The sequence below is a fragment of the Thamnophis sirtalis genome, unplaced genomic scaffold (assembly GCF_051295495.1).
Source record: "Thamnophis sirtalis isolate CommonGarterSnake01/CBP01778 unplaced genomic scaffold, rThaSir2_p1.2 scaffold_4, whole genome shotgun sequence".
In the NCBI taxonomy this organism is placed as follows: Eukaryota; Metazoa; Chordata; class Lepidosauria; order Squamata; family Natricidae; genus Thamnophis; species Thamnophis sirtalis.
This window is the reverse complement of record NW_028261384.1, coordinates 30,829,284-30,843,363: the sequence shown is the minus strand read 5'-3', so window position 1 is coordinate 30,843,363 and position 14,080 is coordinate 30,829,284. Positions and strand designations below refer to the sequence as shown.

Genomic DNA, 14,080 nt, shown 5'->3' with positions numbered 1-14,080 from the left:
AGAAAAAACTATTTCAGAATATCTTATGTCTTTTCTTCATCAATGCTCAATTTACAAAAGCTTTATTCTTTGATTACATAGACTGTATAGAAACATTGGGGGGGAAGTACTCTTAAAAATCAAAGTAAGAAAAACACTTACACGGTCTTTGTAATATTTCACAGGTAATGTACGGTGCCAGCCACAACTAATTCCATTATTTTCCATTTATAAAGTGCTCAAAATTACTGTATATTTATATTTACTTACTGTGTTATTTCGGCCAAAAAATGTATATATTGCATACATATAGTAGTCAAAAAGCTGCGACATAAAGTGAATCACATCAAATGCAATGGGCTTCAAAATGTTCATCATTTGCATATATTTACCTTAGAGAGAAAAACAAAAACAATTCAACTTCAAGAATATCCCTACATAGTGCCTATTTACAAAATTAAACCAGATCTTAAAAATTATTATAGTTTTCCCCAAATGAGAATGACAAATAGATCCAGTAGATCTAAGGCAGCCAGTTGGCACCAAGATTAAGATATTGAATAACAGCATTATAAATCAAACAAATCAAACTAAATAATTATTAAAAATCTTGAGTACTAGACATCAATGAAATATCTATCACATATTCAAAGGATATACACTGGGTGAACTAAGATGTAGCTAAGCTGCTAAAGTAAGTGAGATATTAGTGAGTATTAGTTGTGTTTTCCCTCTAAAGTTCTCATTTCCTATTAAAGCGTGCACATCCAACAGTTTCTCAAACTTCCAGATTAGGCTTTTTTTGAAGATTCAGAGACTGTAAATCACCCCCAGGAATGGTATAAAAATAATGCCCCCCCTCTTTTTGTCACAAAATAGATCTGATTCTGAATACTGTACCACATAACTAAAATCCAACACATTCTACTATCTCTGCTAATAATACTGAATGTATATTTTGTTCTTGCTGCAATAACTGAAATGCTCAGGTCATTGTCAATATTCTTTCAAATATGTTAATTTTACTTCTGCTTTACAGAGAAAGGGAACTATGGAAAGAGATAAGGAGGTCCATGTATGGCATAGACCAAGGGTGTCAACCTTGATTTCATTGAGGGCCGCATCAGGGTTGTGTTGGACCTCAGCATGATGTCACTTGTGTCGAAGGCACCTGTGGCAGCCTGAGTGATCTGCCAGTGAAAATGGGCTCCCGAGCTCCGTTTTTGGCTGTCATATCCTCCTGCAACCTTCTGCCAGCAAAAATGGAGCTCCCTCCTGAGCTCCATTTTCATTGGCAGAGGCACCATGGGCCAGTCCTTTGCTGTTTTCAGGATAGCCCCAGGGGGCCAGATCTAAGTACCCCATGGGCTGAATTAGTCCACCGGGCCTTAAGACTGACACCCCTGGCATAGACTATCTATCCACATTTTTCCTGTGAGACAGAAGCTTATTCCTTTAATACCATTAAGTTCCCAATTGTGGAACAAATTAGGTTGTAATGGTAGAATTTGGCACTGATATCTCCAATGGGAACTCTTTAAAATGCTGCACAGAAGACACTTTCCTTTCTAAGATTCTCAAATATATATACTATTCTTTATTCAATGCCATATCTTCTACCCCAAATGTCAGCTAATATTTCATGCAAAAAGTACCATCTTAGTTAAAAGCAATTATACAATATGGACATCATAAATCATGGAAATAATCAGGAAATTATAAATTATTTATGCTAAATTTTCCAATGAAAATTATTATCCTTATAGAAACATACCATAATCATAAAATATTGTATGCCTCAGTGTAAGAGATGCACAGTGTATTTTTTAAGTCAAATGAAACAAAGAATAAAACTCTTCAGTCGTATGAATGAACATCGAGTCTCTAATGCTTCTGGGTGCAATGCAAGGAGTTGGTTATTACTTACAAAATTCTTCATGGCACACAGCCAAGCTATTTGCAGGCTTGGTTATCTCCAATTCTTTCTGCCCTTTCCAAAATCTGACAAGAATGGCATATGATGTGTCCATCTAGTAAGCAATGCTATATAAGGAGTCATGCCTTCTAAGTCATTGTGCCTACTGCGTAGAATAACTAGCATCCAGCCACCCCAATAATCCTTCTGTCCTTCTGTAAAGCATTGAAAATGTGGGTTATGCCTATAGGCATTTGACCAGGCTATAAGGTGAACTAATTTTTATTAATTGTTAGTTTGTATGGGATTGGCATCCCACATGTTTTTATTTCTGTTGTTTTGGTGCTTTCTTTGTTGTTTTTCACACCAGAGTGGCATTGTGCAAGAACATTAGTTTTAAAGAGGAAATCATTTGTGGATTAAACAAAAAATATTTAGACATTGGTAACAGTAGTTTAATTTTGTTTATAAATGTTTCTATTAGTCCAAATATATATATGAGAATCAACTTTTTTTCTTAATCTTGGTTTTCAATGGCTATAATACAGATTTAATCATATCAATTTTCTTTAAAATAACAGCATTTTGTGTTTAAATATTCAAATTTTGCAAAGAATTAAAAGATGCTGACACAGACCTGGAGAATGAATTTAATTTACTGAGTTTAATTTATGATTTAATTTTTTCTATGCCCTGATTTGGTGCTGAATCAAAAATAGGAACTATAGCTTTTCTTTTCCAATACATAAGTTAATGTTAATGTTAAACATCTGACTCTTCTATATTTTCAGTGGTATTCACTTACTATCTTATCCTAAACCTATAAGTAGTAGTAAGACAAATTGCCCTGCAAAATATGTACAAAATGCCCACATATCCTTTTAAATGACATTTCTTCTTTTAATGGCATTAAAAAAATTAAATAGTGCTTCTGTACCTTTTCTGAACTTCTGTCTCTAGCTGACACTCATTTCTCTTTAGGACTATAACACAATAATTCAAGTACTTAAGAACATCTACATCCAATATAATTTACTCTTGCCATTAAGACACCAATGTTTCATTTTTCTTTTAATATGCATGTTTAGTTAGCAAAGAGTTTGAAGGACAATATTTAAGAAGCCATGGGAAAAACTAAGTGCTCCTCACCTAAATCTTGTCCCTCTTAGATATTTTCCCCACTAGATGCCAAGAACATTTGTTTATCATTGCATCATTGTACAGCTCAATACTATTTATCTTCCAAGAACATTTCTTCCTTCCGGCTATAAAATAAAACCAAATTTTCAACTTGCTTCTACAAAACTAGCAACCAGCCAGTAAATTGTCATCACCAGAAAGTTCTTTTTTTATTGTACTCTACAAAAATCAAAGGCAATGAAAGCAAATGTGAACAAAGCAATTCATGTTTCTTGACAACTACAACCAGTCCTCATTTAACTATATCTACTGGAAACAGCAACTCAGTCATAAGCAAAATAATCACTAAATGAACTCTGCTTAGAATCTTGCTTTAGTTTGTCTTTGTTTTGCAGACCTGCAAAGGTCATAAAGCTGAGGACTGGTCACAAAACCCTTTTTCATCCCCATCGTATTTTAAAGAAAACAGCATGGTCACATTTTTATTTAAAGTCTATATTTTATTTCATTTTCACAAGCTTACCTAGCTTGTAAATTGCTCGGTGATATGAGTAAGAAATATATATTTTTAATATTAAAATGTATTTATAATACATTTTAATACTAAAAATTATAATAAAATACAATACTTATATAATGGTGATTTTCTTATGAAGTTATATATTGCAATTCCATTTTGTATTGGTACAATCTAAGATATCTTTTCCATGGCTAGGTATTTCTTTCTTAACAAACTAGCTTCATCTGTACCAATGTCAATTTGGATAGATGAACTGAAAATAGATGTTTAAAGTGTTTGTCATCTTATATGTATTTACACAAACTTGAAAAACAAATACAGTATATATGAAAATATATAGGTGATCCTCAACTTATGACTGTGGGTAACAACCATTCAAAGTTATGACAGACCCTGAAAGAGCTACTTATAACCCAGATTCAAAGTTCTGATGCCTGACCCTCTCTCCAACAGTCATGTAAACACGTTTTAGGTGCTAGACAACAAGCCCATATATACAACTGTTCGCCACATCCCATATTCATGTGCTTATGATTTTGAAGGAAACTGGTATTTACTTCCTGTTTCTGGCAATAACACTTCCTAGCAAACAGATTTGCATAGACTGCCCTTAACAACCACTGCAAAAAAGGCCACAAAATTGGGTAGTCATTTGATGATACACTCAAGTACTGTCATGACTTACAACCCTTATTGCAAGCTCAATTATGGTCATAAATGATGAACTACCTCTATGTGTATTGTTATTTTTTTATCCTTTTCACGTTATTTTGATTGTTTATCAACTTCTTCAAATATTCCTATACTTGCTATGGCTTAGGCTATTCTGTTATGCAAATATAAAGGAAGGAAGGAAGGATCAAAGAGAAAACGATTGTTGGTACTTACCTGAACATCACTTCTAATGATGGGGAGGGGAGGTGCTACCATCAGTCTATCTTCAATCCTGGTCCATAGACTGAAAGAAAGTGTTGCAGCCACGCCTCTACTCTTTCTGCCCAGTTCCTCGAGGTCGTAGGGAGTAAAGTCTTGCAATAAAAGTTACAACAAGAGTACCTCCTCCCCCCATGCCTAAATAGTATGGGAGGTAGTGCCTCCCATCCCCATCATTAGAAGCGAATTTCAGGTAAGTACCAATGATCTTTCTCAATGATGGGGAGCAGAGATACTACCATCGGGACATACCCAAGCTACCGTCTCTAGGGAGGAAAATAAATTATGATTCCCTAGCGGTTGCGGGAGCCACTACCTGCTGCAACACTCTACATCCAAAGGATGCATAAGCCAACACATAAGCATCCAGTCTGTAGTGTCAAATAAAAGTAAGGGCTGTCCAAGATGCTGCCCTACAGATATCTTCAAGTGGTGCTGTAGTCGCCCATGCCAGTGTAAAATGTGGGTAGAATACGTGGTAATACTCTGAGGTGGAACCTTGCCCTTGGCTTCATAGTGCAGCTTTCCTCAACTATCTGCTGTTTGGGGTTACTCCAGCATCTTGAGTGACTGGCTGGAAAGACCCCAGCAATGCTTCCGACTTACGAAACGAGGCCGTTCGTCTGAGATAAAGTCTCAGTGCCCTACGGACATCTGGCCTGTGCCAGAAACTTTCTCTAATGTGGGAGAGAGTTGGACAAAAGTTTGGTAATACCACCTCCTGTGCCCTGTAAAAGAGGGTATTAACTTTGGGGAGGAAGGAAGAGTCTAGCCGTAATGTTACCCTGTCCTGATGGAAAACGCACAAGTCATCACGATGAGAGAGCCCCAAGGTCTAAAATGTGTCTAGCCGACATAATGGCGATTAAGAATGCTACTTTCAGAGTCAAGAGCTGAAAAGAGATTGTGCGTATGGGTTCAAAGGGTGATTCTGACATTGCCTGTAGTACCAAAGCCAAGTCCCATGTAGGGAACCTATATACAACAGGAGGGGAAAGATTGGCTGCCCCTTTTAAGAACCTCTTGATTATAGGGAAGTGTGACAAAGGGACCTGACCCTCCCCCAGTAGAATGGTAGAAACCACAGCAATTTGGCAGCGCAAAGTATTGTGGGCAAGGCCCCTGTCTAAACCGTCTTGCAAAAAATCTAAAACCTGAGGTACGGAGGCGTTCGATGGAACAATGGACGCCAATTTGCACCGCCTGACAAACACCGACCATGTGGCATTGTATATCCTGGTGGTCGATGGTTGTCTGGATGCCTCCAAGGTGGAGATGAAACATTCGCCTTGCTTAGAATGCTCCTTTCAAGTGCCAGCTTGAAGCCACTGGGACTCAGGGTGAATCAAGACCCCTGGCACAGACAGATCTCCTCCCTGGGAATCCTCCAAGGAGGAGATGCAGACAGCTGGATTAGGTCCGCATACTACGGTCTCCTGGGCCAGTCTGGCGCTAGTAGAATTAACTTGGCCCCTCTGACATTATCTTCCTGATAGTCCCTGGAAGAAGAGCAAGGGGGGGAAAGGCATATAAGAGGCCCTGATGGCCACCTGCATCTCAGAGCACCCATGTCCTTGGTCTCTCGCACTTGGCATCTGCTGACAAATCATGGAGGCTGTGTATTTGCCGGGGTCGCAAAGAGGTCGATCACCGGCGTCTTGAATCTGCGGCAGATGCAGTGAAAAAGATTCCGATAGAGCTGCCACTCCCCGTAGTCCACCGTGGCTTGACTGAGCCAATCTGTCTGGTGATTGGCAGTCCTGGAAATGTGGTATGCTATGATCAAGACCACATGTCTCCACCCATGAAATGAGTCTGTGTGCCTCTGTCCACAGAGCTTTGGAGTGAGCCCCACCTTGCCAGTTCACATGAGCCTCTGTGGTGATGTTGTCAGTGAGAAGTAACATGTGCTTGTGTTGCAAGTCCCGCTGGAAGTGATGTAAGGCCAGACGGGCCACCTTGAGCTCTAGATAGTTTATGTTGTGATGTAGATCTGTGGCAGACCTGCGTCCCTGCATCATCTTTGAGCCTATCAACGCACCCCAGCTGTAAGACCTGCATCTGTAGTCATGGTTACCCTCGTCGGCTCTCTGAACTGTGACCCCCCCAGTTGAGTGCTGCCCGAGAGCCACCACCAGAGCAACAGGCAGACCTGTGGAGACACTGGAATAGCCAAAGATGAGTTGCTCATCATCTCTCTTTGATATGGGATTAAGGCCCACTGCAATGTCCTGGCATGAAGAAGCACCCAGGGAACTATTCCTTGCACGATATCATTGTGCCTAAAAGAAGTGAAAGGTCTACTCTAGGGATCATCCACCAGAAACATATCCTCCATACTAATTGTTGTAGCTTAGACTTGCAGTCCTGTGACAGGAAAACCACCCCTCCCTAGAGTCTATTACCACTCCCCCGTATGGTGCAGATGCCAGATGGAATTTCAATTTGTTATCTGCCTGTCAGTTTTTCAGCCACAGAAAACATCTGGATGCTACAGAGGCAGACAAAGCTCGAGATGCAAATTTAACCGAGTCAAGAGTGGCATCACTGTTTTTTAATTACCTCAAGAAAGAGAGATGGGGCTGGAACCTCCTCCTTGTCCAAGGTAGTCTTAGCAAACATATGTTGCATTAAATCTTTTCGGGTGGTCGAAGCAGATGCTTCAGCGCTGTTGCCCAGTTTGGTTATAGATTTGGCCTTGCCTAAAAGTTGTTTAAATAGGGAAGGCTGGAAGAGGCCAGCAAAGGCTGGGGTGTCTGGCTTCCCAGGATCCTTATCATCTGACATCACCAACCTCCATAAGGGGTCCTCCCGTTACTGAACCCTCACTGGCTAAGGAGGGTGACCCAAGCCTATCATCCTCAACTGGTTGGGGAACTGCTTCTCTTGGTTTGTCCACTGTAGTAGTAATGCTACTGGATCTGGGTCTTTTGGGGGGCCTGATCCTGCTTGTTTTGATGCTTCATGCCTGAAGCTATGCCATGTGATATTGCTGAGGCAATCAATTTCTGAATATTGGGTGATAAAATCTTCAAGGCCTCATAATCCTCATCCAGGTCCTCTACCACAGGGAGATCAGATTGGGGTGCTAAGACCGGTGTGGAACCAAAAAGTCATGCGAGGACTCCTCAAGAGGATTCCCCATCATCCCCTGATAGTTCTGGGCAAAACAGAGGGGGAAGGGGAAACATCCATTCTAAAATCACACACACACACACACACACACACACACACACACACACACACACACGACAGGAAATGGAGCTTGGGAAGACTCAGGACTGGAAGCCCTGGAAGGAGACCTGGAATCACACTCCTATTGAGCCTGCAGCAGACATTCAGCCCGGACCACATGTTTTTCAGGGGCCTGCTGTCTGTGCTGCTTGTCAGGTTGCGTGGCCCTGGAATGTCATTGTGCTGATGATGGTCTAGTGGCCTTAGGCCTGGTGCTAGGCCTGGGGGAAGCTTCCTCCATTCCCTTATGGTCAGAGAGGTTCTCAGATCTGGCCGCCATTAACCAAACTGTTCAGATATGCTGCATGCTACTGCACACCCTGCGGAGTTAATCTGTGCAATGTGTCTCTCCTTCCCACTCTCGCTGATTAAGGGCAGGTGACACTAATCTGTTTGTCAATTTCCAGGTGCCTGGTGAGGATTGGGCCTCTATTGTTAACCCTCATGGCTGAAAACAAAATGGCCATCACCCACTATTTGGCACTCAAAATGGCCACCTGGTTCAATTAAGGCCTCCCGCTTTGCTAGAAATGGTGAGAGACTGCGTGTTCAAATGAGTTGCACTCTGGAGCAATCCCTGCCAAGGAGTCAACTAAGCCAGCAACGAGCACGATGCTAGGTGGCCAGCGAACTTTGTTGAGGTGGAGTAGTGGCTGACTGGCTCGTTGAAAGGGAAGGAGAAAGAAATCGCATCAGAAAGATACTTTTTAAAAAGCGGCTTTTCCCGATATACGGGGCTACAGCCATGCAAGTGCTAATTGGGAAGCCAGCCATCCTCTTACCTCTAGTCTCTCCACATGGAGTTCCAGGCTGCCAGATTAAAGCCGAATGGGGATCTGGCGCCTCTGCAAGGCAGGAGCAATGCCCGGCACCCCTTTGATCACAGCTACAGTTATATTAATTTGGAAACTCAATCTAGAAATAAGCCAATTTAATTGAATTTTTTTGGTTCTTAAAAGATGAAAATCGCAATTCCTGCACTAGCTAAGAAACTAACAGCCTATTCAGACCATACACTAAGAGGAACTGGGCAGAAGGAGTAGAGGGGTGGCTGCAACACTTTCTCTCAGTCTATGAACCAATCAGGATTGACGATAGCACCTCCCGCTCCCCATCATTGAGAACAATTCAAGATAAGGTTATCCAAAATGGCTTATGGAGAAGCAGGATATACCATGAGCCAAATCGTGTGTGTGTGTGTGTGTGTGTGTGTGTGTGTGTGTGTGTGAGTGTGTGTGTGTGTGTGTGTGTGTGAGTGAGAGAGAGAGAGAGAGAGAGAGAGAGAGAGAGAGAGAGAGAGGCAGACAGACAGAGATCTTGTAAATTAATCATGGCTTCAAAAATGTGTCAGTGAAAATTGAAATTCTAAACAAACAAACAAAATCCTCATCTTGGAAGCCTCTGTTTGCACACTTTCCAAGATTCCTTTGGGATATCCCTGCTTTTTACTCCAAGGCCTTCATCAAGATATACCCTTCATTTTCAAACTAAAGTTGGTTAATACATGAAAGCACAGTTTTGCCATTTTTCATCTTTATTTGCTTTAGACTATTACTATGAGAATGAAAACAAAGTTTCACAAGTTCAAATACGGTATTTCACACAGTTAAAAGCTCTGCGGGCATGCCAATTAGCAATTTCTCAATACAAAACAGTAGAAGTTAAACAGAATGCCACCACAGAAATCTAACCAAACAAATTAATTGACACCACAGGATTAATTGTAGTAAACATTCCATTAACTCATATATTCTACTTTGGGAAACCTTTTTAAAAATTACTTCATTAAAACAGGGATAAACAACTTTTTCTTAGCTGAATCCTACCTGCAGCAGCCTTTGGTAACATGCTAAAAACTGCACTCTGAAATACTGATAGAGCAAAGGGAAAATAGTGGGTATTGTCAAGCTAAATGTGAAATATGTTATTTTTTTAATATAATTAAATTTATATTGAGAGCCAGTTTGTAGTAGTAGTGAAGGAATCAGGCTACAAACCAGGAGACCCTACATTCTAGTCCAATCTTAGACAAAGCCAGCTTGGTGATCTTGAACCAGTCATTTTCTCTAAGCCCTAAGAAGATGGCAATGGAAAGACATTTCTGGAAAACCGTGTCAAGAAAACTGCAGCGACTTGTCCAGGAAGTTTCTGAGAATCAGATACGATTGAGTGGAAGAAAAAAGTTAAATTCAGTTAACTGAACGCAATGTCTTTCCTCTCTATGAATTTAATTACTTTCCCCATTCTGTCAGGTTAAAAGTTATAGTTTTTTTAGAGATTCTGGAAGCTTCACTCAAAGTTTGGGGAATTACAAGTTCAACCTACCCATTTATCTCCAATGATTCCAATCCTTCCTAAATGGACAGAACTACAATAATGGTTCAAAAGTCATTCCCTTGTAAAGTTTTGCTGAGACCGATTCTCTCCCCTCTAATATCTATGTAAGCCTGATGTGGGAAGTTATCAACCATATTGGGATGAGGCATCATTAGCTTACCAAGCTAAACACCATTATTCTGGGCTAGGCTGGGCTGGAAATATCATGGAAAATATGACCCAGAAGCTGTGAGAGCCTGGATGAGATAGAATATAATGAAGCTGAATCCTAATTAAAAAGGACTGTTATTGGTTCAAAGATGATCTAACTCTTTGCTGACTCCAAATATATCTCAGATTGGGGTATTTTCCACAAAGGAACAGGTTGTGTCTCATTTGTGCCCCTAGACTCCCAGCGATAGCTGGATACACATATGGAATCTGTGTCTTAAGGGCTTTCCCCTAGCTCTGACTCAAGGTATTAGTTGCAGCCTCACAGGGAGTAGGGATTTACTAAAGGTGATTAATGCCATTAGAGCAGGGGTCCTCAGCTGTGTGGGCATGGCTAGGTGGTCATGTGACTGGGCATGGCCAATTTAGCAGTCCAAACAATACTCACAAATTAAACTTCAATTTGTTTTGCTCCTGGGGATGGAAAGCAGGTTAGTGAAGAGATGTGGCTGCCTTGGGGTGTGTATGAGGGACTTCTGTTTTGTGTGTGTGTGTGTGTGTGTGTGTGTGTGTGTGTCTTTTTCCTTCTCCCTCCCTCCCTCCCTCCCTCTGTGGCTGGGGAGACCATAAATGGGCCCATGTTTGACCTCTTGAGGCCTCCACACATCCTGTTTCTGGCCTCCCGGCCTACCCAAAACAGGTGCGTTTTTGGCCTCCAGGGTCTCTAGAAGGCAGGTGGGGGCCAGCAGGTAGGTGGAGCGATGTGGGCGGGGCAGCCTCATGCTCCTGCGTAAGCCGGATTAATGACTGGCAGGCCATATCCGGTCCGCGGGCCATAGTTTGAGGACTCTTGCCTTAGAGTATTTGTAGTGCAGGGTTGAATTAGGGGGAACTTGGTGCTCTGGGCTAACAGTAAACAGGCCAAGCAAAGAACTACCAAGACCACCCTCACCAACAGACAGGATAAGCCACTAGAATACAAAATGAGAGGAAACCCTACTCTCTACCAGGACTGATGATGTTACCTAGTTTGAGTAATGAAATGTCTATATGAAAATAACCAAGCTTAGAGAGCAGCAAGGACCTCACAGTGATTCTTGCCCTGATCACTATTAAGGTATATAGCAATTCGCTCTCTACGGTGCTAACCCCTGAAAATTACCTGGGAACTGCAACTGCAGTTGGCAAGTGAAAACTAACAGCCATCCACTATATTGTTTCATAATGTGAGTTTAAACTTGGAAGTCCGAGATTGCTTATGCCTTAAGTACCTTAGTCGGGAAGAACTGTCCCATCTGGTACATTGATTCTAACTGAGGATATCAATTTTTCCCTATTGCTAGGACGACAAATCACCCAGAGATACTGATTTTCAACTGCAGTTCCACTTAACAAAATAATCTCTCCCTCTTTGTCCCACCCAAAATTAGGTCAGCACTAATTTGGCATCATGCTGAAAAGCTGTTAAAACAGATCAATCCATATAGCTTTTGAATATTAATATCATATAAAGTAGGTGCAGTACAGAATTCCCAATATAGGGTTATGTACTTTTAGGCTCAAGATGAACATACAAAAGTACGAGATGAATCCAAATCTTATATTTCTATTCATATAACTCAGGGGTACTTGTTTTTATTATTTCCATATTTCATATCCTATTTTATTCTGGAGAAGTTATTCACATTCATACATAGCTTTTCAAAAATGATGTGCATCTCTATTCTGTGCTAGGTCCAGGTTCTTACACCCAAACTACCATAATATTTAAAAGCCAGGCTGAAAACTTCAGCAACATACCTGCCAGGCTATCTAGGGATACTTTTTATAGAAGTAAATAATTGCAAATAATTAAAAATGAACAATTTGTGGGCTGGATTTAGGATTTTTTTCCTTATTTTTCTTATTTCAAACTCCTGAATTATTTTATATATGACAAGATCCACTAAAGTTGACTAAAATCTCTTATCAAGTTTTACAAAGACAATTCTGCATAGTGTTTAAACAAGCAAATATAACAACAGATTATTAGATACTAAGAGTTTGGCCATGAGTATTGGAAAAATTTATTAATTTATTATGGCAAAATCCCAGAAGATTATGAAGAATTACAACGCATGCTTTTAGGTAAGGCTAACCAATATAGATTTTCTCCACGCATAATGCAATATCAAAAAGAGCTCAGGGAAAACAGTGCTACAGGCAGAAAATGCATAAAAATAAGGTTCTGTGGAAAACAATTTAATTACGTTCCCTTATGTCCATATGATAAAAATTCATTTAAATTATAAACTAATGAGTCAGTAGGATCACTTGATTGAGGATTGTTATGAAAAATCTCCTTAAATACTGAAGCAAATTTTGTTTCATCAGGGATTATATTGACGCACATCCAGAAGTAGCAAATTCTCCAAGGATCACCTCTTACATCTTAACAAAGATTAAGTAGCAAGCAGAGCAACCAAACTATTTAAAGTTTCCTTGTAACACATATCTGTTTAACACATCATTGATTCTGTTAAAATATTGCAATAAGATATTGCCATATTAACCTCTCCTGACCGGAACTCCATGTAACATATAATGCAGTTCTAAAAAGTTTATAGATACTTTTCCTACACATAAGAATATTACTTCCAGACAGAAACTATCTGTTGTGAGCTTACTTCCAATTCAGCTCTGATTAAAATAAAAGATTTGTTCATAAAACAAAAAGAAAAGAAAATTATGGCCTGTACTTCCAAAGCAATAGTGCCATCACCTGGAAGGTGAGACTGAGGCAAAATTCAATGCCTTCGGAGGAGGAGGTAATTCCCGCCCCCCCAGTCTCAGCACTCCTCTTTTTTAACCTGGAGTTGAGGGTGAATGACAGAAGACAGAGTTTTTGTTTCCTAATCCCCAGATCAAAGCTGCAGATAATAGAGACTCATAAGAGCCAACAACCACCAAGAGGCTGGGCACACTGTGGTTTCTAAAACAGAAAAATGGGAGTAGTTCAAACCTGAGGTTCAAGAACCATGGTTTTTTTAAACATACACACAAATGTAATCTTTGTTATGTATGCCAAACACATACCTCCAAAACCTCTCAGTAAAAAGAAACACAAAAAATACAAAAGAACAATACTAATTACCAAGATTGATCACTCATAAATGAGACAAATAGAAAAAAAAATGCAGACAGACTAGGATAATACATTAGTATCCTGATTGGATGGAAGAAGCAACAAATAAGCTTGGCACAGGAATGGATCACTGTCTTTCAACCTTGGCAATCTCAAGATATGTGGACTTCAGCTCCCAGAATTTTGCAGACGGAAGATCTCACAGAGCATTCCCACATGGGATATGTGCTGGTGGATATTTTTTTAAATGCCACAATAATAAAATGAATCCTCCCAGGTTGCTTTATTCTGTGCCTCTATTACATTATTATATGCTAAGTTTTTATTTATGTTTATAGATTTCAATGTATGTGTTTCTCTACATATCTAATATTCCATATATATATCTGGTATGTTATAATATAATAATAAAGATTAAGAAAATACACCCCCCACACAATGAAATATTATATGTTCGTACATATCTTTTGTGATAATTATTATACAGTTGAAATGAACCATCCTTGTATTTTTGCATTGTTTGTTCTGTTGCCCAAGAAACACTTGATATATTTTCATGAGTGTGTGGAGACAATACAATACAATAGCAGAGTTGGAAGGGACCTTGAAGGTCTTCTACTCCAACCCCCTGCCTAGGCAGGAAACCCTATACCGTTCCAGACAAATACCGTTCCAGACTATCAGAGAGACTTTTGATAAAAACTTTTTTCCTAATAAAGCTTAAGTTCCAGTCTTAAAAATATATGTA

The 14,080-nt window shown here is 39.9% G+C and overlaps 1 protein-coding gene across 2 annotated transcripts in view; it reads right to left on the bottom strand.

The window, feature by feature from the left end:
* Positions 1 to 14,080, bottom strand: part of VPS50 (VPS50 subunit of EARP/GARPII complex) — an 80,532-nt gene that overhangs the window by 18,404 nt on the left and 48,048 nt on the right. For both annotated transcript variants that reach the window (XM_014070137.2, XM_087712709.1), the window contains exon 21: positions 250 to 371. In XM_014070137.2, coding sequence (XP_013925612.2) covers positions 250 to 371 — 122 coding nt within the window. The remainder of the gene's footprint in view (positions 1 to 249; positions 372 to 14,080) is intronic.